General features: G+C 49.3%; 1 protein-coding gene across 3 annotated transcripts in view; it reads right to left on the bottom strand.

The window, feature by feature from the left end:
• Positions 1 to 27,246, bottom strand: part of JADE2 (jade family PHD finger 2) — a 73,466-nt gene that overhangs the window by 5,044 nt on the left and 41,176 nt on the right. For 2 of the 3 annotated variants that reach the window (XM_059860215.1, XM_059860216.1), the window contains 6 exons: positions 21,441 to 21,652; positions 16,706 to 16,873; positions 16,061 to 16,177; positions 10,163 to 10,624; positions 5,708 to 5,825; positions 1,668 to 1,796 (listed from right to left, as the gene is read on the bottom strand). In XM_059860215.1, coding sequence (XP_059716198.1) covers positions 1,668 to 1,796; positions 5,708 to 5,825; positions 10,163 to 10,624; positions 16,061 to 16,177; positions 16,706 to 16,873; positions 21,441 to 21,652 — 1,206 coding nt within the window. The remainder of the gene's footprint in view (positions 1 to 1,667; positions 1,797 to 5,707; positions 5,826 to 10,162; positions 10,625 to 16,060; positions 16,178 to 16,705; positions 16,874 to 21,440; positions 21,653 to 27,246) is intronic. The other variant, XM_059860217.1, reaches the window with a different exon arrangement.

Below are 27,246 nucleotides of genomic sequence, written 5' to 3' on the forward strand. Positions count from 1 at the left end.
ATCTGCAGGTCTGAGAACATCTTAGAAGGCATGGAATCTGAAGAGGAGAAGCAGAGATGAAAACTGGAATGGAAAAAGCTGAAAAACTTCCTGATAATGATCACTGAGAACAAGACTGAGCACTGTGGGCTGGGCTAATTGGGTCCAATTAGCAATGGGAAAGTGCACACCTACACAGGCACAGGCAGTTTTAATCTCTGAAACAGAAACCCACGGGTTCAACATTTAAATAGGTTTTATGGATGGAGGAAAAATGAGGTTTGATTTTGGATTTCAGGAAGAGCTTTCCTTTGAAACAGTCAGTCTAGCAACAGAGAGGGAAAGAGCAGTGGCCCGGGCAGGGTGACTCATGCCCACAAGGTTTGCTGCTAGCAGTGTTAGCCTTACATCACCCTCACCTGTGAGCAGCAACACAGGCACCTGCACCTCCTGCAACTCACCACAGCCTTTCTGGAGAAGACAGCACCCACCCTGACAGCAGCCCAAGGCAGGGAAGGTGAAGCAGGAGCAAGGATGAACTTTGGCCATTGTGTGGTACCCAAACACCAAAAATCCCAGGTTTTGTGGGTAATAGCACTGCCCAGCTCACCTTCCCCAGTCCTGCTCTGATGACAGCAGCCCCAAGGGATGCTTCAAGCCCTTCACAAAATGCAGGAGGTAACAAGACCTTGCTGAAGCTTTGGGTCAAGTTGCCTGGTTTCCCAAGCTCATAGCCATACAGCTTTCCTCTGAGATTCTCCAGCCTCCACTGTTTGCTGGAGTTTGCCCCAGTAAATCCAAAACTTCTTCAGCAAAGAACAGAGCAGAGACAGAATGAGTGCAAAAGCCCCGTATCCAAAGGTCCAACAGCTCTGAGATGACCAGAAAGCAGCATAGTCAGGTGAGCAATGTGCAAAGCAGAGCAAGGCAGAGAGGTCCAAACCTCCCACAGAAACGTTCTGTACCCCCTGGAGGGTTTTACAGCATCTCCAGACTGCCTGAGTGCCTCAAAGGATCACTGCTCCCCTGTGCCCTGCCAGCTAGGCACACATGAACTCATCACCTTCTGCCTCTGCTGGTGGAGGTGGCAGCACCAGAGGAAGTCAAGCAACAACCCAATTCCATGTAAAAACCATACGCAGTTGGCAAAGACCTTGTCCAAAACAACGTTTTAGGCCAAGAGGACCTGCAGCAGGTGGCTGAAGCATCTGTAGAGCCAGGCTCCTCACCTCCTGAGCAAATTCAAGAGATGGATGTGCTTTGTGCCTGACTCCTGCATGTTCCTGCACCACTGGCACAACCAGCATGGCGTACATGCCATGGATGGTAGAGAAAACCTCACAGCCCACGTGCTGTACTCACCATCACTGCACAGCACAGAAGGCACAGGGGAGCAGCCCTACCATGGGGTGGGTAAGTCTGATTTTATCACCTGAAAGATGAAATCCCGCTCCAGCAGCACATCACAGGTTTTGTTACACATTCTCCCAAGGGGGAATTTTAAATCCCCTGCCCTGCCAGCGAGCATGTTTATGAGCCAGTCTCTCTAGTAGAGCCTGGATAATTCAGGCTGATTCCCACAAAAGTGAGATGGAAAGTGTAACTCTGACATGTTACATGCAGGAGGGATAAGGGGCTGGGAGCCTCCAGCATCGCGGGTCAGCTCTGCACCATAAAATCAGACTTACCCAGTTGTCCCAAAACAGTTTCGTTGACCGATTTCCTTTTCTCTGTCTTCTCAGGACTGTTTTTTCTACCATCTCTTCCTTTCCTTCTTGGGTCACTTTTCTTACCCTTTGTCTTCTTCCCAGTTTGTTCTGGCATTTTTTAGAAAAAGAGGAAAACGCCATGTGAGATGAGACATCAGGGATGCTGCTGTGAGCGAGTTCCCCTGGGCACACCCCTGCAGTGGAGACCTGCAGCAGACCTGCAAACAACCCCAAGCCAAAGGGAGAGCAAGGGCCATTCTTTGGCCAGCTGTAGGCTAAGGTCTCTACATCTTAAGAAAATCTTAATCCTACAAGTTATAAAAAAGGAGATTTTAGCCTTGGAGAAGAGTGGCCACAGGAGCAGCCCCACTGAAGGCAGATGACTTGCTGGAGATTCTACAGCCACAGATCTGGACCAGGACTATGGGGTGAGGACCCACTAGGGACTAACCCCAAATCCTGCTCAGACACCTTGCAGAAGCCACAGTTACCTACAAACCTGGTGCTGTGTCACCCATCACCAACAACAGCACCTCCAGAAGGGATTCAGCTGCACTGCCAGACTGACAGAGCAAAGGTACCAGCAGTTTTAAACCCAACCTTGATCTGACCTTTTGACAAAACTGTAGAGGAGTGAAAAAACCCCAAAGTGATATAGGTACACGAAGTAGGAAAGATGACCAGGACTGTCTATGGAAAGGTAGGGCTCTAACTCTTAGCTATAAAGACAGTCAGCTAAAAATTAGCATTTCCTAAATGGCTTTGAACTTCTACTGGATTTATTCCTCTTGGGTAAACAAGACAAATGCCCTATAAAAGTACAACTTGTATTGCCAAGTAAAATACCTTCAGCAGTTTTTATTTACTCTGTTAGGCCATTCTCCCCCAGAAATCCATGCTAAAACTTCTGTTAATTTTCAGAGAGGGAAGGATATTGCCCTTAAACCAAAATGTGGCTCATGGAAATGGAGGCAAGACAGGCAGTTTTTCAGAGTCTGGCCCATAGGCTAAGCAATGATCTTAGGAAGAAATCAGTTTATTGTGTCAGCCAGCAGCAAACCCTCAGCAGAGAGGCCATGAGATGACAGGTCAGAGGGAATAACCTCAGCTCTCCCCCTGCAGCAGCAGTGGAAATGTACTGGGTGGGCAGGGGAGGGAATTTGCATTGCACCTGCCTGAGTCTGAATTAACAGAGGATTTACAGTCCTGGAGTTGCCAGCCAGGAACCCCTCCTGACCAAAGGACTTACAGAAAGAAAGAAATGTAAAAGCAAATTTGGTATTTGCTACGTTCCTGCCAAGTAATGGGAGGAAGGCAGACACATTTTTCACTTCGCTTACAAAATCAAAATCTAACTTTGTTTAGACAGCACAATGGGGCTAAAGAGAAACCCGAGCAGCACTTTTTGAAGAGGAACGTGTCAAAATAGTAGCCGTGTTTCAAAGCCAGACAATGCTTACTTTCCACTCAGTGCAAGAAAAATACAGGGAAGAGAGGAAGGTTCATTTTACATGGGAAGTTCTCACTGATTTTATTAAGAATCTCCTGCTTAAATGATCATTTGACAGCAGGAAAAATAAACCCCTCCTGTTCCGAGTTTTGTGTGGGAGCCGGTCCAAAAAAACCTTTGTGCCAAAACCATCTTTGGAACAACCCCAACAGATCTCAGTCGATGGCTACTGTAACAGCAGCTAAAAACTGCCCTCATCCTGGTGAAATAATGGAGACTTCTTCCTTTCTCCCAGGAACCCCAGGTATGGAGAGTGTCCTGGTCAGGAGCTGTGGGGGAGGATGCTAACAGAACCATTTCCCCCTTCCAAACCAGTAAGTGCTTTGTAATGCTGGAAAAGGCAGCAGTGAGTTATCCAAAGCTTTGGTTCCACTGGATGCTGAGTATCTGCAGCTCCTGGTGTGGTCTTGGCAGGGGAAACTCCTCCTGATCTCAGGACACTCTACAGACTGATGCTGAAATGCACTCAGGTCCCTAATGTCCCCCTGGCATGGGAAGGACTCAGATGCCCAAACCACCTGGAGATGCCAGGACCAAATTCCTGCAGCTGGGCTGTTTCCCTGTCAGCAGGGACTCATGAGAGCTGGGTCCCAGAGGAAGCAGTCAGTCCCTGCTCAGGCTCAACCAGTAAGTCCCAGGAGAGACAAGCAGCTCAGCTCGGTCAGTTCAGAGTGGTAAAGTGCAAACACCAGCCAGGTAGGGCAGGAGAGAAGAGCATCTGCATCACAAGGTCTGAAGTGATCCCTGCACACCAATCCCCACCCAAGCCACCCTCCCATTGTGGGTTTGTCTCTGATCACTCACCTTTAGGCAGAAAAAACATCATGGGCACAGCAGCCATGCTTTTCTCAAGTACACCCGTAACATTTTTGGGAAGGGCAATCGCACAGCACTGACACTGGGCAATGCAGACGACCCTAAAACACCATCAGCAGAGCCTCAATGCGGCTCCCCATCATTGGCTGGCATCTGCACCCCACTGGTGAGGCTCCCAGCTCACCTACTCTTGCTCTCCCAGGGAGGAACTGCTGGCTCCCATCCTACTGCTGCATCAGAGAGAGGGCTGGACATGAATCCTCAAGGCATTTTGGTCCCCAAGAGTCCCAAGGGCATTTCCAGCTATCTAACACCTTGTCTGCAAGAGAGGAGAGCTAAAAACCCATCCTGGCAAACTACTCTGTGCCTATCTTCTAAGAGCTGTGAATGCTGGGCTGGATTTGCCCAGCTGAGCTAAAGAACATCCTGAAGTCCCCTGTGATGCCTCCAAAACCCACAGAAGCTGGCAGTGACAGCACATGGCAGGTGGTGCTCCTGGCAGGGATGCTGCTGGCTGGGACAGTGAGGTGGGGATCCAGCTCAGGAATAATGTGCACATAATACCCTGGGTGCCAGGGAAGGGATGTGCAGTGTGGAGTCCCCAGTGGTGCAAACACCATTTGTGTGTGTTCAGGCTGCTGAGCTGTACCTCTCAGTCCAGTAAGGACATGCAGAGCAACACAGAGTATGCCAGGGTCTGGGATTTACAGGACCCACATCACCCCAGAGCACACCCTGGGGCCCCAGCCCTCCTGGCCCCACCACTGCCTGGCCTTGGCTATCAAGAGGAATTTGCATGGGCCCAAGTCACAGACATCTCAGCACACACATTCCTCAGCCTCCAAAACTTCAATCAAAGGAGACTTTTGTCAAGGAAAGCTCAGCCCAGACAGTTCCTGAAGAAACCGCAACCATGCGATGGCTTCAAACACAACTCCAAAGCCACAAACACAACAACCGTCGGAAGCAGCTGCCAAAGCACCAGATGCTGCTGCTGGAAAAACTCTTCTGCAGCCACAGGCTCTGCTCTGCCCTGCCACAGGAGGCACAGGAGAAGAAGGAGGAGGGAGCAGGAGCTGTGGGCTCCAGCACTGCTTGTGCAAAAGGAAAAAAAGTAGGACAAAAGGAAACCAGCTTTATTTCAGCTCCTTAATAAAAGTTGGCAGAGGCTTTGCAGTCAGCAGCATGATCTCCACCAAGGGGTATGTGAAGCAGGGAGCTGCAGCTGACCAGAGCTAAAGGAGCTGGTCTCCTGGAGCAACAGACTCCCCACCAGCAGCTTAATCCTTGGTTCTTGACAGCATGCTCAAAGGCATCTGCAAAGAGCCTGAAGCAGGCCTCCCAGCCTGTGCCAGGGAGCCAGCTGCAGAGCAGCCCCATGTCCAGGATGTGCCATCTCCTCCCAAGCAGTCCCAGCTCACAAAAGTCACCAAATACTATCTTAGCACCCCCACCTAAGCAAATGCATGGTCCTTCTGAGTGATTTATGGGAAGGGGAGGATCAAGAGGGATCTGTGAAAACAAATAGCTCCAGCACTCCCGTCACCCAGAGTCTGGCTTTATTGAGTGTTTCTGACTCAATATATGAACTGTGCCAAAATAACACATCGGGGAGGGGGCAACTCTGGCTTCCCTAGCACACAATTTGGCTTCAGTGGGAAGCATCTGTGAGAGTGAGTTTTGTGATACTGACCTGGGTAAAGATCTTTCTCAATAAGCTTCATCTGGAGATGGAAGATCTGCTCCTGCAGTTTACAAATGGTGTGTTTCATTTTCTCCCGTCTTGTCACCATGTAACAGAGATTTCTAACCTACAGAAACACAAGAAACAGTGTCTGGTTTAGGCAAGGTCAAAGCAGGTCCCATCAAGCTGTGTTGCTGCTCCTGCTGCCCAGGGAAATCCCTACTCCCTGGGATTCCATCCTTTTCACCTCTCCATCATCTGTGCTGCTCTCCTCCCCTGGCCCTTTGGGTGAGCCAGGGCTGGCAGTGAGGGCTCTTGATCCAAACTGTGTGGTACATATGGAAAAACCATGCAATGAATCATTCCAAGCCCAAACACCTCTGTCCTGGCTCCAACAGCCAGGACCCCACGGTGGGCAGGGAAGGCTGGGAAGGAAGATGCTGTAGAAGGAGCATTACAACACAGTCATGGACAGGGCCAGCACCAACATCTGAGCATTGTGCTGAGTCCTTGGCCCAGCAGCTGCATCATGCACGTGTCCTGTTCAGACCTGACATGGCCACCTGCACAAAAATGCCAAATTTGATGAAGCACCTTGGTGCCCTGAGTCAATGCACCAGTTCTCAAACACAAATTGTACCTTTAGCAGGGAGGGATAAACCCTCTTCCCACAGCCAGTGCAGGGAAGGGACTGAGCTGGGATGGGGATGTCAGAGCCTCACAGAACTGCCCCAAAGCAGATACCAGGAAAAAGCACAGAAAACACAGCAAAATACCCTGGGGATGCTGACCCAGGTCAGCAGCTGCAGCAGCTCCCTGCCTCAAATCTGGCCCCTCTATATGGTTATTCACACTTGCTCCACAGCTACCTGCAAATCACTGGTGCATTTTGTCCCAGTTCAAGAACTTTCATTAATCATGGCAGTGGGGTTGGAAGAAGATGATCTTTTAAGGTCCATTCCAACCCAACCCAACCCATGATATGAATTATCTGAAGCTCTGAGCACAAATAGCAAAGCACAAAATATAACTGCTCACATGAGCCCTGCAGCAGCAGCTAAACCCTGCTGCTGATAAACACCCCCAGCAGCAGAAGATGACAGAATTATTGCTGATAGCTCCTGGCACCTGGCACTTCATGAGTTTCAGTGCCATGCTTTTGCCAGCCCCACGTAAGAGTGGCTGGAGAGCCAGGCTCTGGCACTGCTGCCACAGTGGACATCAAGGCTTTTGGAGCAAGCAGAAGCTTTCAGCTGCAGAGCATAAAATGCTAATGGCAGCTAACAGGATTTGACAGCATTTACTCAGCTTTTTGATGCTGTCTGTAAGAAGGTAAGGAGGAGGTAGCCTGAATAGAGGAACATGCACATGGGTATGTCCACGCTCACATGTGACCCTGATGTCTTCGATTCCTCCCCCTCCTCATGCTCACACCCTTCTCTGCAGAGAATATTTCCAGGCTTGGGGGATTGTCCCAATGTGGCCAGGAGCCTTTGTGCCTCTCACAATGACACAGCAAGCCAGGACATCATCCCACACTTACCTCATATCTGCCACCACAGGCTGTGAGGGCAGCAGGACAACTGCAGGCAACCCCTGCCTCACTTAAGGACAATTTGGGAATGTTTAGGAAAAAAGGAGAAGAAGCTGCTCTTTTTTTTGTTGCTGTTGTTAAATCCCCTAGCTGTAAATACAAGGCAGGGAGTTCTATAGCTTATTTTACTATGTTCTCTTTTTTTCTTTCTGGATTGGAGAAAACAAACTATTTCTTTATGAAGAAAACAACTGCTTCTGGCAACCTGACTCTCCAAGAGTTTGGCCATATCTCTTCCCTATGATTTGATATTCCTGGAAGAAAACATTACTTTAGCTTTGCTTAGAGACTGCTGGTATTTACCCACACTTACACAGCTCAACACCACCCAGTGCTGCTTCCCCAAGCCAAGTTTAGATGCTGGTGTGAAAGCCCGGAAACCACAGCTTTTTGTTAAAGTTAATTTAAACACCCAGTCCTTGGAAAAAGCTTTTTTTAAAAGGCAAAGAGGGCTAAAAAAGGCCAAAAATAAAATGGGGGGGACTGTATTAGGATTCCCAGGTAACAGCTTTAATTTGCTAACACTGTGAAGTACAGAAATGTCAGGGATTAAGAAATGACAGAATCACCATCACTATGGCTATCTCAATATCATCTGCTCTCTGCTTCTGCCTCCCCAACTCCTGGACCCCTACACCATGACCAGCCCCAAAATCACTTCTGCCAGATTAATTGCTGAAATTGCTAAAATCCAACATGACATCCTGTGGACACCCTCTGAAAGCCTTCAGAGCCTTCCAGGCTGCTCCTCTCTGATCCCAATTTGAAGTGATTCCTCACTGTTTGCAAGTGAAACAGGGTGGCAGTGACCTGCCAGGTGCAGGATCAGATACCTGGGATGCTCTGCCCACAATTGGATTTAAACCCCTATCATCCATCTGAGCACTGGACTTTGATCTGGCTGGTGTTTATTGTTCCACTCTTGGAAGCAGAACAAACAAACAGCTCTTCCAGGGACAGGCAGTGAAACCTGGCAGGGAGTTGCTAAGCAGAGGCTGAATGCTGATGGGCACATCCTACAAAGCCTGGAGGCAACTCTGGAAAATGAGAAATCTGGTAAAACATGTAGTTTTGACACAAAGAAATCAAAGAGAAGCTGCCTTGAGCAAAGCATGGTACCCAGGGATGCACAGTGGCTCAGTGCAGCTGGAAAAACCCAAGCTGGGAACAAAAGGAAGCAGCAGGAGGCAAAGCAGCCTGGTTTAGATTTACAATATAGAGCAGATGAGGGGGAAAAGTGAGTTGAACTCGTCACCCTCGGATCAGGCAGATGCAGCCTGTTGCTGGAGACCCACTAATTGTGGCACCAGCCCAGCACAACACAGAGATGGAAATGGGGTAAGTAAAGGCGGGGGCGACACACTGGCAGAGGGATGGCAATGATGACCACAGGGATGAAAGCCACAGAATCACAGAAAATAGACCAATAGGTTCAAATCCAACTATTTCTACACAGAAGAAGGCTCTCGGGCTCCAGGATCCACACGAGAGGTGGGGACAGCAGGGGACCAGGGCAGGTTGGTCCCACCTGGACATGAACACAGTGCCCACCCACACTGCCCTTCTCCCCAAAGGTTCAGTTATGCTACAGACCCACAGCAGATTGAAGAGAGGGTTCAGGGACATGCAGGAGCAGCATCCCCATCACCTTCACCTCTGAGGGAACAGCATGTCACCTACAGCACCCTCAGCCCCTGCTCAGAAAACCACAGCATCAAAACCACCAGGTCAGAACAATGCTATTCTCCTGCTCTCCTTCCTCCTTGCTCCTAGAGACTCCCTAAGCTGTGGGTGGGTGGTCTAACACAGAAACCTGGGCAAGGGCAATGGATTCACCCCTCTGGCAGGAGCAGGGGAGAGGGGACCAGGCAGGGCTTGGGGATTAAGCAAAGGAAGTGAAGGAGCTTGGCCTATGCATGCCAAGCTCAGCATCCCTGCCCTGCCTGTCCCTGCGCCACTGCTGCTGTGTGCTACGCCCATGTGCCTCCCCAGCAGCAGCACTACTGCACTTGTCCTCTCTCTGCCATCTCATCCCAGGTTCCTTGTGTGCTTCTTCCCCTGTGCCTCTTCCTCTTGTTGCTTCTCACCTTCCAGCTGCTCCTCCTCTCCAGCCTCTGCCCCATCCCTGCTCCTGCCCTCGTGCAGCCATGACAGCCAAATCCACAGGCAGCTGCATGGTGTGGCAGCAAGCCCAGCCCAGGGAGCTCTGGCACCACCTGGGCACTGCTGCTCCCCCAGTGCTCCCTCTCACCCAAAAAGCTGCTGTGGAGGCTGCTGCTTCCTCTGCTCTGGCTGGGAGGATTCGAGGATGTCCTGCACCACTGGGAGCTGCAGGTGTCTGCATCCTCTGGCCCAGCTCTGCCTCTGCCAGCAGCTCCCTGAGGAGCTGACCCACTTTTGGCTGCAGCAGGGCAGGGCATGCCCAGTCCCACTGGCCCTGCTCTCACTCTGCCTTTCACTCATCTTTGATGTTTAATGTAAGTAAATAACAACGTGTTCCCAAGCCTTGCTGCTGCAAAGCACCTGAGGGGCAGCACAGGATAATTTTGTGAAACTATTTAGGTATAGCGGACACAAGCTGCAGCATCATCTGCCTCCCATCCACCTGGCCCTGCCAAGGCACCTCTCCCTGCAGACATTCTTTTGAACCCCTGGATGAGCCCAACACTAACTTATTCCATCAATGTCAGTGTTTTGGCAGTGATGATGTGCACACACCGAGCACTGCTAAGTTTCTGAATGAAGATGAAAGAACAAAACTGTAAGGGGAAGCAAACCGAGTCAGGGGGAGCAGGGCTTGTGCTGCCTGTGGGTGCCAGCAGCCCTGAAGGAGCACAGGGGTACACCACTGAAGGAGAAGCTGTACTCACCCTCTCCAGGTCTTGCCTGAGGTGCATGAAGAGCTTTAAGCGTCGGTAGAGAACATCCTGCTCTTGCTGAGCCAAGTTGTCCACTTCATCCGTTTTTGGTGTCAGCAGCGGTTTGTTGGAGTTTGCTTTCCTCTTCAACTTCCAGTACTGGTAGACAAAGTCCACCAGCGATTCACTCAAGTCAAGGTTCTCTGCCACCTCTGAAGGCTTCACGAGCTCATAGAAGTCCTCCTCCAGCTGCTGGAGCTTCTGCTTCCGCAGCGTGACCTTCTCCAAGTCCAGCTGGGCTTGGTCGGGCTCTGTCCGTGCCTCCTCGGGCAACTTGGTGGCGCCGGTGCTGTGCTCAAGGCAGAAGGACTTGAACTTCACCTCGTCGTTGTCTGCAAGGATCGTCCGCATGTCCAGGTTGTGGTCGAAGGCGCAGGTGACGTGGAATGCGGTGACACAGGCGGGCATGGAGCACTGCGGGAGAAGGACAGGGCTCAGGGCAAGCACCACTGCTGAGGGGACAGCCACCAACACAACAAACCCAGGGACAGCACCACGGCGACACCTGCCATGAAGTGATGGATGCTCCACCACAGGAATTCCTGTTGCCCCCGTTTTGCCCTCTGGTTGCAGAGACCCAAGGGCCCAACACCACAAACACAAGCAGAAGAACCCCAGGGCTCAAGAGGTGGCATTTTCCCACCTAACCTTTTTTATCCCACCTCTGTAATGCACCCTGCTCATCTCTCACCGACCACAACCAGAAGCTTCCAATGGTTCTTTCAACAGGACATGTCAAAAGCCAAAGAAGAGCACGTGCCCATGGGATGCTCCAGGACTGTCAGTGGATTTGTCCTGATGGAGAAATGCTCACCTGTAGTTCACCCTCAAGCTCCTCCCCCTGTGTTACCACACCTAAAGCCAGTATGCCATTTTTACTGAAAGCATAAAGAACATGACAAGGTTTAGGAGTGAACATGGGATCTCGGAAGCAGCCAATGCTTCTAAAAGCCTTCCTCCTCAGGAAATTACACAGCCTCTAACTTGCTCCATTTAAAAAAGAAAGAAAAATGTAACTGGAGCAAAACATCACAAAACGAATGCTTTAGAACTTGTACATTGGCTACAATGTTGTCAAACTTGCATCAGATCTATTTTTTTAAATGATCTTCCAAACTTACCTCAGGCTTAAATGACTTGGGATCCCACAGGCAACAAATCTCAGCCTGGTGTCCCACAGAGGAACTCCCACCAGCCAGTGCTATGCCCATGTCCATGTCAGCACCTTTTCCCCCTCCACTCATTAACTGTTTTTAATGGCTCAGAGTGTCAGGTAATTATTTCAACCATAACCCATAGGAAATCAGTTTATTCCAGCTGCTAATGACCAGTTAAACTGCAATAATGAGACCTTTTAAGTGGGCTATTACTGTAGGCACTACACTGGGTTAATAGAAGAATTGTTCTTGTGGGGGATGAAGATGCACTTGTGGCCTGAAGGACCAGGTGGAGGCATGTGAAATTTCCTGAATGTTGATGACAAACCATTTAGTTTTACTGGGGCTCTGCTGCACCTTAATTCTCAAAAATATATTCTGGTAGTAATTGAGGAACAGAAGTTTTACAGCTTTTTATCATCACGCCATCCATCAGCCCTGAATCTTGCTCAGGCACCCGGGGGCAAACTTTTGACGTTGCTGCTTTTAGATATTTTCCTTTGACTTTTTTAATGAGTCTGCTGGTGCTCAAGAAACTGCCAGGACCAAGAAAAGCATAGGCAAGCATTGTCCAAATCCTTCACTTCCAGAGCTCTCCAGGCCCTGCTCCAAAGCCTCAGAGAGCAGTGGGAAGAGCTGGATGCAGCTCTGGCTGTACCAGCATGGCTCTGGGCAGCAATGCTGGGCATTAACCCCTGCAGGCACCACAAGCAAACAGATTATGAACTCCAACACCATGTTCATCCTGTTTAAAAAAGGCCATTTGGTCCTAATTTCAGTCTGAAATTGCTCACAAAAATATCTGGTAACTTGCAAAACTCAACTCCTACTATGCTGCTGGCACTTGCTTGAAGCCTGGCATTGTGAGGGACCCACTGATGCTCCCTGTGCCAGCCCAGGGCACTCACCAGGACAGCGGGCAGAAGGTGCCTGCCCTGCCACCCCAGCCTTCCCCTGGGACAAGCCCTGTCACAGCCACACACACAGCTGAAGCACCAGCTCCGTTCCCAAGTATTTATTTTTGGCAACGAAGGAGGGACAGAGGGAGCCCAGCCTGACTTGCAGCTTCCAGATTTACTCAGGGCAGTCAGTATATCACATGCTGGCTTTTAAAGCACACACAGTGCTGTCCCTTGCCTTCTGTTTCTGCCATCAGTGCTAAAAACAGCATTAACAACACGCCCATGTCTTCTGCCAGGACAGTGTCCTGCTACCAGGAATGACCATCACTCCACCTTAGGAATAAAGCAAATCCAGTGACACTCATCCTGGATCTCTCTACTCCAACAGATGGCAAGCAGCACTTGTCAGAAACTGTGCCCAAAATGCAAACAGAAAATAATTAGGCAGTTCAGCTGACAGGGCAACAAAGAAAGATACCTGGTTGGCTACAGCCACTGAGGGACCCTGGATAAACTAACAATAAAAACATATTGATCCATCCCAGAATGGCACTGGAATGAAGCCACTTGTGGCAGGAGGGAGGGATCTGCCACACAGAATAAACCAGGCTCAAAGACTGAAGCAGTCCCTGCTTCATTATCGATTGTGCTTCATTATCTTACAGCACCTTTCATTCAAGCACTTCAGCACACTTTGCTTATCCAGGCAAATCCATTCCCAAATAAAATTCTGAGAGAGAGGGTAAAAACTGCCCCAGAGATTGAACATGGGCTCCTAATTAGTCCTAAAATCATTCTTACTGGGAAGAAACAGAGATGATTTGAGTTGCCAAGGTCATTCAAACAGAAGTTTAGCAGCTTGCAGTGGTGCTCTGCTGCAGTTTGGGGCTGAGGGGAAGGAAGCAGCTCCTAGAACAGACCTGTGAGGGGAGCTCAGGAAGGAAAAATTAATTACCGGTGCTGAACACTGGCCAAGCCATCAGACACAACACTTCTGCATCCTTAAAAAACTACCATGTGATTTTTTTGTGACCACAGATGGTCTGGAGCCTGGTAGACCTTCTCAGCTAAAAATGGCAATTTCAGCCTCACAGACTCCTTGGGGGATGAGGGGCAGAGGATGGAAGGCACTGGGGCAGCATGGGCAGCACACCCTGCTCTTATCCCTGGTGCCACATGCTGCCTTTCCAGGACTACAGGCAGAAGACAGCTCTGGGAACCACCATTCATCCCAGTGGATGAGGACCAGGGGCACTGCTTGCTTAATGGGAGGGGGTGGCAGTGGGCAGAGAAGCGATGATGAACGGGGGAGTGAAGGAGGACACCTCCAAGGGCTTTTTCTCCAAAAAGTGACAGCAAAAAGAAAGCTGGAAGATGATGACTTCTTTGGAGAAGCTTGCCAACAAACAAGAGAGCCCTGGCACACTGTGCTGCCTTGGTGAGCTCTGCCAGTCACTCTGACAAGCAAGGAGGAGACCCAAAAAAGCACGGTCAGGACTCAGGCTGTACCAGAGCCAGGCTCCTGGCACTCTCTTTTCCATCTCAGAAATGCAAACAAGAAAATTCCTCCTGCATTCTGAGCTCTCTGGCATCTCCTGATGTCTGACCACAAGAACCACCATGAAGTAATGACTTCCCCTTAACAGGACTCAGGCAAAGGGTGTCTCCAGAGCTGCATCCCTGCACAGCTTCCAGGCTCAGTCACAGCCACACCAAGTTATACTGGGCTCACAGCTCTGTACCAGAGAGCAGGGGTTGAGTCAAGGGCAAAGGCATGGACAGCAGCAGGGAGCTCTTTCTCAGGCTTTTCTGAGTTTCTTTCCCTATTGATGGTCAAATTTGGATGGGAGAAAAACACCTCCACACACAGAGGTGCCTACAAAGACTTCTCGTGTTTGTCTCTGCAAACATGGCTGAGGTGGGTGTTTTCTCTAGCTGCAGTGCTGCCTCTGAGATGCCCTGCTTGGATGACAGTCTTCTACTCCTCCAGCCTGCCTCCCAGGTGTCACCTTCACAAAACCCTCTTGGCCACTTGGAAAACCCCCTCCTAGAAGCAACTGCCTTCCTTCCACAGACCTGCCCACCTGCAGCACCTGACTGCTGCTGCCAGGAACAAACACCCAGTGCTTTTGCAGAAAACATCCTCCTTTCAGAGCTGGGTCACAAACCCAAAATGCTGACAAGGGTAGATCCCACCTGTATAAACAGGCACTAGCAAAAATATGCTCCAATAAAATATGCTCCATAAACATAAGCTTTCAAAACAGAGCTCTGTACCATGGGTGAGTACAGAGCGTATTTATTTACCTATGGGTGTTAATTTACCCCATAAATCCTTACATAAAGGCACTGCCTGCTTTTTTGTCACTTCTCCCCCTTTTCCTTGAAGCAAAACCACCCTGCACACGGTGGGGTGGCCTTGGCAAATGCTCCAGTGGCAATCTCATGAAGACTTATAAACCACGAGCTGCCAGCCCATGAGGCAGCAAGGCTCCTGTTCTGTCTCAGGTGACCTTTAATGCAAATCCATTCAGTACTCAGGATCTCACAGCTCCCATGTCATGATGGCACTAAGAGGATGAAGCCTGAGAGACACTAAATTCTTTTTGATGCTGCCAAGCCTGTTTGCCTCCTTCCCTGCCCCTCTGTTCTTTGAAAGCAGTTGCTATTCTGACACAGTATCTCCATCTGGCAGGGTGAATAAGCACCCAGAGCCATCAAAAAATGAGTCAATGCGACAGATTTAAAGAAGTATTGTGAGATTTCATTTCAAACTATGGGGATTAATTTTAAATAGCTGCCTTTAAGGTATTAAACCCAAGATGACAGCACAAACACAGCTCAGCACTGCAGAGCTCCTATCCCTGCTGTCCTTCTGCCACTAGCCAGCAGCTCCTGGTCCATGGTCACTGCTGCAAACACTGACTACCTGCAGCTCCTGCTGAGGTACTGGAGCTGATCACTTGGGGTCAGGACACATCCCTAAATTTCTCTAAATTTTTCAAAGCTCAATGGCTATTCTCTGGGACCACCAAGACATCACACTGGCCAAGCAGGTGGAAGGGGGGGAAATCATGGGGTTCAGCAGGGCTCCACAAATGCCCTCATACCAAGAATGCTGCACTATGGAGGGGAGCTTCTGCTCTGCTCCCCAAGAATAGAGATAATGGTGTGGGAAGCTATGTCCCACTTTTGCAATAGAAAAGCCTGGAAAATCCTGCTTTCTATCTAAAACCAGAATTTCTGCCTCTCCTGTTGTGGGGAGAGCAGGCAATCAGGCATCTGCAGTGGTTTGCTTAGGTGTGGCACAACAGAAGATGTGGAAATGTAATACATGGTAAGTACTTTATTTTCCCAGCCAGCAGGTCAGTGAGGACTATCCAACCCTGGTGCACCCTGGCATCCCCACAACTGAAAGGCTGACCCCCTGAGGTTTGTGAAATACTTGTGCTATGTATCCCATGAGCATCTCACTTTCCTGGCAGCCTCACAAAGCCCTTCTCCTGGAGGTTTCTGATCTAAATCAAGGTCATTTGCAGTCCCAGTAATTAGTGTCACTACAGCAACACCACTGTGTTATGCAAATAAAGTTAATCTAGATTTCTGGCACTCAGTGCATTAAATGATTGCAAACAACATCTGATGATGCCTGACAGGCTCTTGTCATTAGGTCTACTCAGAACAAAAATAAGAGTCATTCAGACCATGTCCTTCAGCATCTCAAGACTCTCCAGTGGCTAATACAGGTACAACCCCAGAGCTCTGAGCTTCTCCAGTGCCAAGTTACATACCTGAATGCATGTCCCAGTGCACTCCTTGCAGAGGCTGCAGGACAAAGCCCATCTGCTGGCTGGGATATGTGAGATCTTCGTAATGGGTTCCATTTTTTCAGGACATCCAATGCTAACCTGGCCACAAGATAGAACACAAGTTGTAAATATTGGCTATGGTCCCAAATCTCCTACAAAGGGGTGTCTGTGGCAGTTTGAGTGAGGGATGGATTATATTTCTTATTCTTCAGGGTCAGCTGTAATTTGGAAATAAACCCAAACCCCCAAAATCAGAAACAAATCTGGATGACAAAGAAGGAAAAATTTATTTTGCTTTTTCCTCTGCATGAATTCCTCACCTGAGGTGTATCTCAGATGAGCATATGAAATTAGCTTTACTCTGCTCAAAGGTTTGCACCTCCCTCTGAGGCCTTGCAGCCCAATTCTCTGCCCCCCCTAATTAGCAGCTCCTTGGCTGCTAATTAAACACACGATAACTGCCCCGTGCCTGGCCCTGGCGTCGTAGCTCTGGCACAGCCTGACGAGCCAAACTGCATTTATTATTTACAGATTTGTTATTTACACCATTAATGAACACCCTGGGCCAAGACCTGAGACCTCCCTATGCCCACCCAGGTGTCAGGAGGAGGCTGGAAAAGCCCTTACTTCAGGTATCCATAAGGCACAGCTAACGTGGACCCATTTCGTCCCGCTGCGTGTGGGCTTCAGCGCTCCCCCCCTCTTGGGGCACAGCAGACACTTGGGCTGAACACCGAGGGCACAGGTCCGGCACAGCCAGCTCCCAATGGGCACCTTCAGGATGCCATAGCACGCCTGTGGAGACAGGAGGGACCAGGGTTAATCCAGCAGCCCAGGATGAACATCCTCCCAGACCTCCTCCCTCACTCCCACCTTTCTCGCAGCCGCTGCCTCCCAACAAACAGCAGACTCAAGGCAGCACAGACAGGGAGCTGATGTTCTTCCTTACTCCCCCTCCCTGTTTTCACACAGATGCTTATGGTGGATCAGTGTGTCCTGGGTGTTCATTAAAAGCTAAGTATAAAAATGTGCTGTGCACCATACCAAGCACAACCTGGCTCCGGGCTGGGGGTGGGCAGAAGCCCCCACCACCAGCAGCTCTGCGGTGCAGAGCTCTGCCCACTCATGGTCTGCCTATTCCTGACCCATGATGACTGGGAAAAGTCAGAAATGCTGTGCAGAGAAATTTTCTGAGGTCACTGAGGGCTGAAAAGCCACAAGCCCATGATTGAGAAAGTTGACCACACTGGTTAGAGACCCAGCACAGCCCAAAGGGGAAGCAAAAATAAATACGGAAAGGCAAAAAGGGGAAGCCAACAGTAATGAATGTAAATGAGATGGGAGGAACCAAAAAGGATAATAAATCTTAAGGATGACACATCTAAAGAGGGCACAGACAGGTTTCCAGCCAAGAGAATGAGACCTGAAGGACTCAGGCTGCCCATGGAAGCTCTCTGTGCCTGCTGCAGGACACAGAGAAGCCAGTGTTTCATAAATATTTCTCTTCCGTACTTGGGGAAGAGCCAAATAATAAGCTGTATCACATAATGATAAATACTTCCCACTTTCACCATGATTTATGACTGTATTAAACAGCCACTACTAAAACTAGACAGTTTTTAACTGGCAGGTCCTGATAACTCACACTTAAAGGGTTTTCAGAGGGCGACACACTGCCTTGGGCACTAACACGGGGCTGTGTCCCTATTTAAAGCGAGGAGATGTAATTAATTCTACATCTGCCTGCTCTGACATGCCTGCAGAAGGCAAGCAGCCAGTGCTGACAAGGACCCCCAGCAAGGGTAGCTACAAATTGAACCCAGGCATTCACCAGCTCCACTTCTTGAAGTTTACCCCCAAAAAGAGCAGCTTTTTCTCCTGCTGCTGCAGGGCATTGTCACTGCAAGTAACAGTGCTGTGTAACAGGAACAGAGGGGGCACATGGAGATGTGTGAGCTTGGCAAGAGTACATCATCAGTCTCTACTGGCCCAAAAGACTACAAGACTTGAGGTTGCCCCAAATCACAAATTGATAGTGGCATCCAAGTGGAAAAAGCCATTTTGTGAACAGATTATCGGGATAACAAGGAATTAAAAGAGGAAATCTTAGTGCTGCTAGTCTACACAGTTCAAAGAGACTTAACTCTGTGTTTCACAGTGCTTCTAAATCTGATAGATAAATCATTTCTGGAACACAGTTTTATAAAATGTGATTTATTACCAGGCAGGAATCAGCCTGATATGTACTAGCAGCAGAATGAACTGGCAGACTCATCTCAAAATCCAGGGGAAAGCAGGAATTATGACCATCTCTAGCAGACTCATGGATCTTGGTTATTTATTTCTAGCGATTTTAGGGTAGCTGAAGGTGCAATCCTGCTCCTGAGAAGCAAATACAGGTCTTCTGTCCCAGACAAGGAGCAGAAGAAACAAGCTGCATTATCAGCTAAACATACTCTTCCAAGTCCAGCACCAGGCAGAAGGTGCTCCAGAAACATGAAGCCAGAGGAATGCTGAATAGGAGCAGCACACCTATTTTTATTGCTGCATCTATTTGGGGTGCAACATCATTGAGAACGAGATGCCAAAAACACAGGGAGGATGCCAAGCCATAGACAAGCTTGGTGTGGTCCATGGAACAGAGGGTGGGTTCAGCCATGTGCCACACCAGGGAAAGGGAATTCAGTGATGACAGGCCCATGGCATGGTGGCTGGAAACTGAAGGTGGATCGTTCCCCTGCTAAACAGAAGTGTGATGTTGTCCCTGTGAGAGCAACGAACTGTGATTTAGCAGCGGGGGGCATGGTTCCACCTCGCTGACAATTTTAAAAGGACAACTGCATGTGCTTTCTAAAAGCTTCACTTCATTGGAATTGATTGATAGCAAGCCTCATGGCCAGTGTTATGCAGCTGAAGTGAGTACAAAGATCTCACCTGGCACCATAACCCACCACTATGTGTCCTGAGCCCCTTCCCAATGGGATGCAGGAGGACAAGGAATGGCTCAGGTGAAGCCCATGGCACCAGCACCCACAGCCCTGCAGGAAAGCATCATTCCCAGCAGGTTCTGGATGTGGGGTGCTGGTAAAACATGGGGCAGGTTAGATAACCATGATGCCATGTAACACCCTGCACTGTGGCTCAGGGTGTAAATTGGGGCAGAGATTAAATCACAGGCAGCTTATGGGCTGGCATAGGGCTTAGGGCTGGACTTTGCTCCCTGAAACAACTGAAAATCCCTCTTTTCTTTCAACAGCCTTGAAATCCAGGCTGCTGTATCCCCTTCTGCAGTACTGGGGCTGCCGCTTTAAGTGGAGCCCACACGGTGCCACAGCTCCTCCTGAGTCCCTGCTGTGGCTCATGCCAGCTCACAGCCTGACATTGCCACTTGGGGTTGTTAAAAAAGAACACAAGACAAAAAAATACCTTGAACCCAACCCTGAATCATTCTGGTATTTTGTGGAATCTGATTCACTGATGGAAACCATTCAAAACACCCACCACCCGCAACTATAGATATCTCCAGTGCTCTCCCACCTCCAGGAAGCACTGATGGAAAAGCTGCCCAAAAGATGAGCAAATGGCTCTCTTTAAAACTAAAAAAAACCAAAACCGTTCACACAGAGGGTGAAGCCCAGGTGCTACTGCTGCCATCCCAGCACCACATAGCTTCTTCCCCTTGAAGCACAACCAGTTAAACCTCCCTGGGTCCACAAGACCCTCACGTGGCTGCCTTCCCCTTGTCAAGGTTTCCCCAAGAGCAGAAGGCCGACAGACTCCCCCCAGCAAGAGCCTGAAGCATTAGCACTCAATTCTAAAAATAAAATTATTTTCCTCCAGGCAACAAAATAAAATGAAATCCCACATTCACACAGTGGGGAAGCTGGGACAGAAACCCTGTGATGTGAGACCACACTGGTGAAGCTGGAAGGTCCAAACACTGCCCAGACAAAGCAGGGGGGGAGGAGGAAGCTGGAGGGTCTGTGCAAGCCCACCCTGTGGGCACAGGACTGCAGACCCACATCCCACCCAGCCACCTGCCAAGTCTTGCACACAGTGCTCCTCACCTGAATGTCCTAAAGATCCCACTGGCATTCCATAAATGGGGAAAAGAAGAATAAGAATAGTAAAGGACAAGGAGACATAAAATAAAATGTCCCAGAGACCAGAGAATAAGGAGGAAGGAGCACTTCAACCTCTGGTTGTGTGTTTCTGTGGGGACTTATAAATGGTTTGGGTTAAGAAAGTTGCCCCAAATCTCAGGCTGCCCCAAATCCATGGGACTTGTAGCAACCTGAGATAGTGAAGGTGTCCCTGGGTTTTCCTCTTTCTTGATAAAGGCTGGGGTTTCCCACGGCTTCCTCAGCCACCATTTGTGGTGGAAACTGACCCTTCTCTTTTGGTTGCAAGGTGCTTTTGCCCTTCTCATTCCCTGAGAGTTCATTACATCTTGACTGAAGCAGTGACAGCCACTGCAAGCCCTCACTCCTTCAGGTGACTGTGCCAGTAATAATTTCAATCTCTTACATTTTCAGAGGTTTCAGCAAATTCAGATGGCAATGCTGGGAAATATGAAGATAGAGGAGATAAGGTAAAACTTTCTGTAAGTTTCTACTTTCTTACTCCCCGTTGGGGGTAAGAAAGTAAGAAAAGCAAGTTTGCTGTCTGCCAGCTATCCAAGACCCCATTGCTGTCCCCACTTTTCTGGAGCTGCACTTGGGATCTATGAGGAAAGCTTACCAGGTGTCTACAGCAGCCCAGGGGAGGGAATGGGAGTAACCCAGAGGAGGAGGGTACCAGAGTGTGATGAGCAGAGCCACACCCCATCCTGGGGCTCACCTGGTGCACACAGACATGGCACTTGTCACAGAACACCATTGTCACCTACATGTTTTATGAAAAATCTTTTCTTTAGGATTTTTCCTTCTGAGCAGCTGAGAGGCTTCAAGAACAAAATGTAACCAATGATTATCTGCTGCTGTGGAATGCAACAGGTGCATCTGTGATTGGTCTCATCTGGTTGTTTCTAATTAACAGCTAATCACAGTCCAGCTGTCTCAGACTGTCTCAGTCAGTCCAAGCCTTTGTTATCATTCCTTTTCTATTCCTAGCAAGCTTTCTGATGAAATCCTTTCTTCTATTCTTTTAGTATAGTTCTAACATAATACATATCATAAAATAATAAATCAAGCCTTCTGAAACACGGAGTCAAGATTCTTGTCTCTTCCCTCATCCTAAGACCCCTGCAATCACCGTCACAAACCACCTCACTGCCATCCTCCCCCCAGGGCTCACCTGGTTCACACAGGCATTGCACTTGTCACAGAACACCATCTCACTGCCATCCTCCCCCAGGGCTCACCTGGTGCACGCAGACGTTGCACTTGTCACAGAACACCATCTCATTGCCATCCTCCCCCTCGGGTGAGCGGCACACGTCGCACACCACGTCCTCGTCGTACTCAATGCCTAAGCCCTCCTCGGTCTCGATGGCCATGTTCATGTTCTCGTAGCACATGGTCTCCAGCTCCTCCAGCACTCGCTCCAGGGTGATCTCGTCCAGCTCAGGCTTTTCTGCAAGGCAGAAGGCAGAGTGTGAAGGCAGAGCCACGGAAGCAGCTCCAGCACGAGCGCCCGCCCGCCTTCAGGCAGCGTTTGGCTAGGGGCTGAGCATTTCAGATGGCAGCCCAAGAGCACATCCACAGCGAGGGTGAAAGCGGCTGCTCCTAACACGGGATGCAGTTTATGTTTCACAGACAGTAACAAAATAGTGCTGCTGGCTGAGAGAAAGGAAACCCATTCAGCTGAAGCAATGCGGATAATTGGGGCTGACAGTTTAAATGTTCAAGTAGACGAGTTTTGCAAAGATGCTTTCTGCAGCGAGGGCTCAGACAAGCTTTGGCAACACAAAGTCAGTGCTTTAATTGTTAAGACTGAAAATTGACCATCTTAGAGCAAATTAAATGGAAATGTAAAACTGCAGCCAAAGGCAGAAGCCGAACATAAATGAGGGGTTTGTTTGGGTTTAGTGAAATCAGGAGGTCAGACCCAAGTGGGTCTTTTATTCTCCCCACACCACGATCTTGAAAGGAGAGAGGTAGCAGAGATGCTTTACCAGAGCTTTCTCCACAGAGACAACCAGGAATGTAAGGTCAATATCCACCAGAGGTTTCTTAGAGCAGCAGCCTCCAGGAGAGAGATACCTAACTGCCTTTAGACAGGACATGCTGCTGCCAGGAGTTCAGCAGCCCCAAAATGGTGCCACACAGAAGGCTTGTCCCAGAAGTGCTTCCTCCCACCTGCACACAAAGATCCTGGTGCCACAAATGCAATGTGAGGTCACTCCAGGCAAGGAAGAAAATCTGTCAGGAGCAGGAATGAGGTTCTCCATGAAGGCATAGAGGCAGAGTTAAGCCCCCATCACAGTGTCTCCCAATGAGCTCTATGTCATCAGAGGAGAAGGGATGGGGACAACAGAAGTAGCAGCAGGATGCAATACAAAACAATTAGACTTTGTAGTTCATTAGTGTGAAATATCCTCAACTGGCAAGACAGTGGAAGACCTGACCCAAACTGCTCCAAAGCAATGAAAGAAAATACCTCATTTTTAAGCAGAGATGGAGAAAAAGGGCTTGAGGAAGAACCCGTAAGGACCAGTTACTAATTAAACATCCAGCGAAAAATCTGGCATCCTGGTCATCTCTCAAGCCACAGTGCGATGTCCCTGTTCTGGGCTGCTCCAAAGCCCCAAGGGATGGGGTTGCAGGGAAACCAGCACCTCTGGCTGGAAGGGGCTGGCAGAGGCTGTATCTCTCCCCCCATAGCCACTGATCAACTGAAAAAACTCTGTCAAGGGGGAAAGCATCACATAGGCGAGCTCAGCAAGCAAACACACAATTGTCTGCCTTTTTAAGCTCTTCCCCAATGTTTCACTGGCACGGTTTCCCTTGGCTTGACAAGTCCCTGCAAACATCCAGCCTGGCATTTTACACGTCTATGTCGAGTCTGAGATACCATCTAAGACAGACAACACTGTTCCTTATCACAGCCCTTTCAGGAGCTGGGGCTGCTGTGCTGCAGCATGCCAAGGAACCTGCTGATACCTGTCAGATTCCGCAGCAGCCCCGCGATGGGCGTGGGATCTAAGCCCCAGGCTGGCACAGGCGGCCTGGGGCCTCTGCAGCTCAGCAATGTGAAGCATCCTGCTCTAGCACAGCGAGTTCTGAGCACCAGGGCTGGGATGGAGCCACCATCTTGCTCTTGGCACCATTCCGGTTGGATGCCATGGAAACGTGGAAGGGTTGAGCTTGGAAGGGACCTAAAAGATCTTCCTGTTCCAGCCTCCCCTCCATGGGCAGGGACAAATTTCACTAGACCAGGTTGCTTCAAGCCCCGTCCAAGTGTTCCCTTGAACACTTCCAGCCACAGCTTCTCTGGCTAACTTGTGCCAGGGCCTCCCCACCCTCACAGAGAAAAATTTATTTCCAATACCTAATCTAAATCGATCCCCTTTCAACTCAAAGCCATCCCCCTTTGTCTTATCATCGCCTGCTTGTTACAGAGAAAGTCAGAGCATTATTTTTGCCTTAATGGAGTCCCTTTACAAACACACCACCCGAGGTGCACTTGCTCAACATAACTTTATGTGAGTATTAAACCAGTCCAGCAAGAATATCCTCCTCTTGGTCAGGGTTTCAACTCCCCATCTGTGATTATGAGCCTGGGCACCGGAGTGCCAGTCTGGAGTTACTCCATTCCTCCCAACATTTCAGGCTCTGCTCTCCTGCAAAGCAAAAGGATCATCAAGGTGTTCCCAGTGCTTTTCCCCACACACTTCCCAGAGCTGCCCTCTGCTCAAGGGAGAGGGCAGGCAGAGAGCTGGCAGCTGCAGGCAGCATGAGGAAGGAAAGGGAGGGGGTTTTCCACAGGAATCATGAACTCAACCTTGCCCAGGGTCAGGATCATGCTGGCATTGCCACCATTCCACTTCACCTTGAGCAGAAAGAAGCAGCACCCATCCCACCTCCTGAATTTTCCACCACCACCTGCTTAACCCTGGGGAGAAAGTTCATGCTGATCCCAAAACTCCTGCACCAGAGAAAGGGCAGAGGCAGAGGGAGAGCAGTGCCTTGGTGGGGCAAAGCACTGCCCTCATCAGCCTCTGTGGCATGCAGCTATTACAGCCCTACATGGGAGCATGGATCTCACACACACACACAGGCACTCTCCCACTCCATTTAGGTGTAATTACATCAGGAATATGTTTGCCAAGCCTCATCCCAAACACCTCAGAGCTCATTGAATTGACAATTGCACTTGATGGGGATGAAGCAATTAATCGTTTATGAAACACTAAACAATGGGGCCTGGGGGTGAAGCGCTTTTTCCATTTGTGCTCCATTTATCTCCTTCTGTATCACATGAAGTTTGTGCTACTAAACTCCATTCATAAAATTGTCATCTTTTTGGCTGCAAAAGCTCTCTCTTTATTGATTATGGCCAGCTAAACAGCAAACAAAAGAATCCTCCAACAAAACACTCCCTGTGTACATGCACAAGTGACACTACTATTGTCCCCAGAGAAGGAAAGCAAAGACACAGACAACTGATCTTGGCTACAACAAACAAATCCAGTGATGTCCACACTTGGGACCATCCCCAGGCCAGCAGACTCTACCTGCTGACCAAGAGAACAGTATTTTCACCTGGGTAAGGTGTGCCAAGGTCTTAGGCAAGAAAAAGCTTTTCTGAGCCCCCACAGACGACTGCAGTGATAGCCATAAACTTCTCCAGAGTTTGTCGGGAGGGACACAGGCAGAGGTGAGACTTCAATCCTGTGCCAATATAATCCCTGGCCATTTGGAGCCCCATTCAAAACACCAACACAGGAGAAGTGCGTACCATCACCCCTTCCAGGAGGCCACCCACACCCTTTCACCACTAACACTGAGTTCATTAACACTGATGGGCTTTGATGTGGCCACCCAGCCTCCCTGGAAAGCCCCAGTATTGCCCCACAATGGGAAGGGCTGTAATCCAGGGAATGCTGCCTCCCACGGCTTCTCAGCTGAGAAAATCTGTCCCCTCTTGGCACAGGGCAGGATGCTGCAGGGTAGCACCTTCCCAGCTAAAGGGAGCACCTGAAAATGGGACTTGCTTCAGAAACAGAGGAGAAGAGGTGACAGATAATTATGCACTACAGGAGGTCTCCAGATCTGATTCATGAAAAGAAAACATGAAAGAACTTTGCTCCAAGCAATAAAGTCTTCCCTGTGTGTCTGTGTCAGGGTCTGCCACGATCCCTGCAGCTGCACAGCCACCCAGCATCCCCACCACCCCAGGGGCTCCCAACTGCACACAGCCCAGCCCTTACAACTGCCCACACAGCCCCTGAAACACGGAATTTTAACCCTCTATCCCAAAGGCACTGGGGTTACGGGGCTGGCCCTGCAGCCATGGCACTGTGCTGGGGAGAAGCACCAGGCACGTTCCTTCACACAACGCCGTACTCCATTACAATTACTCCTGCAATATTGTAGTTTATGTGGCATGAAGGAGCAATATTCTTCTGCTAAATGAATTCTCAGCTACTCCTTGTCGTGGTGTGAGCCAACTCACTGTGAGGGAGGAAAAAAATAGCTGGAGAGCCACCTTTCACAAAATAGAGACCTATATCTGACTGAACTGTGCTCCACTAATATCAATTTACTGAAACAATAAATCCTTTCCCCCTGTGGAGAATACCTGGAGATAGAAACAGCTCATGAACAAACAGCTATCAGGACTGCAGGCTGTGCCATTTGCTGATTCACAGACTATAAACCTGGGAGTCTACTTTTTAGGAAACATATATATTAAAAAACCACTCAAAATTACTGCTTTTTAAAATTACAATTAAAAAAAGAGAAAGCAATTGTGAGATGATGTAGGCTTGTCTCTGACTATCTTTGAAAACCTGAGGTGAAAGAATGACAGGCCCCTGATGGGATGGGGTGTTCAGACATGGTACAGGGACCACACACTCCAGCAATCTCCCTCCAGCTCACTGGCCCTCCAGCTCGCCCCGGGCAAGCCACTTCAAACCTGTCTGCTCTGGCACTTGTGGGGACACCAGCCACCCTGCCCCAGGCTGAGTGCCCCCCTGGGCATCCTCCAGGGACATCAGAGGATGACAGCCAACCACCTGAACACCACACCAGACCACCTGGGACTCCCACAGCCACCTCCAGCCCACCACCTGCAGACACACAACCTTTGGACGATGCAGCAATTGTACATTAACCTTTTATCAGTGTTATTTATAAACAGACCCTGCATGTAAAGTGTGACCAACGCACAAACAGTGAATTGAGCATCCACAGTGAAACCTCCAGACATTTTGTTACAAACACAGCCTGCTAATGCACTTAAAAGATTTACAGGAACCAATTATCACCCTTTCTGCCACCCACCAACATCAATTATTGCTCAAATTTAAGATGATGACAAAATGTTTCAGAAGCCACTTTAGAAGCTGCTGCCTCTCTGCAGCGATGCTTGGCTCTGACAGGGCTGTCCTAGAGCACTCCTGATGAAAGCCTCCTCACCCCATCAGCAGCAAAACCGGAGTACTGCTGGAAACTACTGCAATTACTGCCAGGAATTTATGGAAACAGCAAAACAGCAACTCGATGTAAAAGTTGATAGTGCTGAAAATGTGGGGGGAAAATGTCTTAAGAGCCTCCCACTGATCTCCATCACTGCTAATCTATACATGAATACATCACATATAAACAATTAATACATTCATTTACACATGGTATTGATTATCTGTATCTCTAAGGAGATAAATAAGCTTGGATCCAGAGGCTTGGGGTGTTTTACAGAGGGGAATGGCTTCAAACTGACAGAGGGCAGGGTGAGATTGGATATTAGGAAGAAATTCTTCCCTGTGAGGGTGGTGAGGCCCTGCCACAGATAGCCCAGAGAAGCTGTGGCTGCCCCATCCCTGGAAGTGTCCAAGGCCAGGTTGGACGGGACTTGGGGCAATCTGGGCTAGAGGAATTTGTCCCTGCCCATGGCAGGGGGCTTGGAATGAGATGAGCTTTAAAGGTCCCTTCCAAACCAAACCATTCTACAATTCTATCCTGGGGTGTCCTGCACAGTGGGACATGGACACACAGCGGTGG

Source organism: Haemorhous mexicanus, chromosome 15, assembly GCF_027477595.1.
Source record: "Haemorhous mexicanus isolate bHaeMex1 chromosome 15, bHaeMex1.pri, whole genome shotgun sequence".
NCBI lineage: Eukaryota > Metazoa > Chordata > Aves > Passeriformes > Fringillidae > Haemorhous > Haemorhous mexicanus.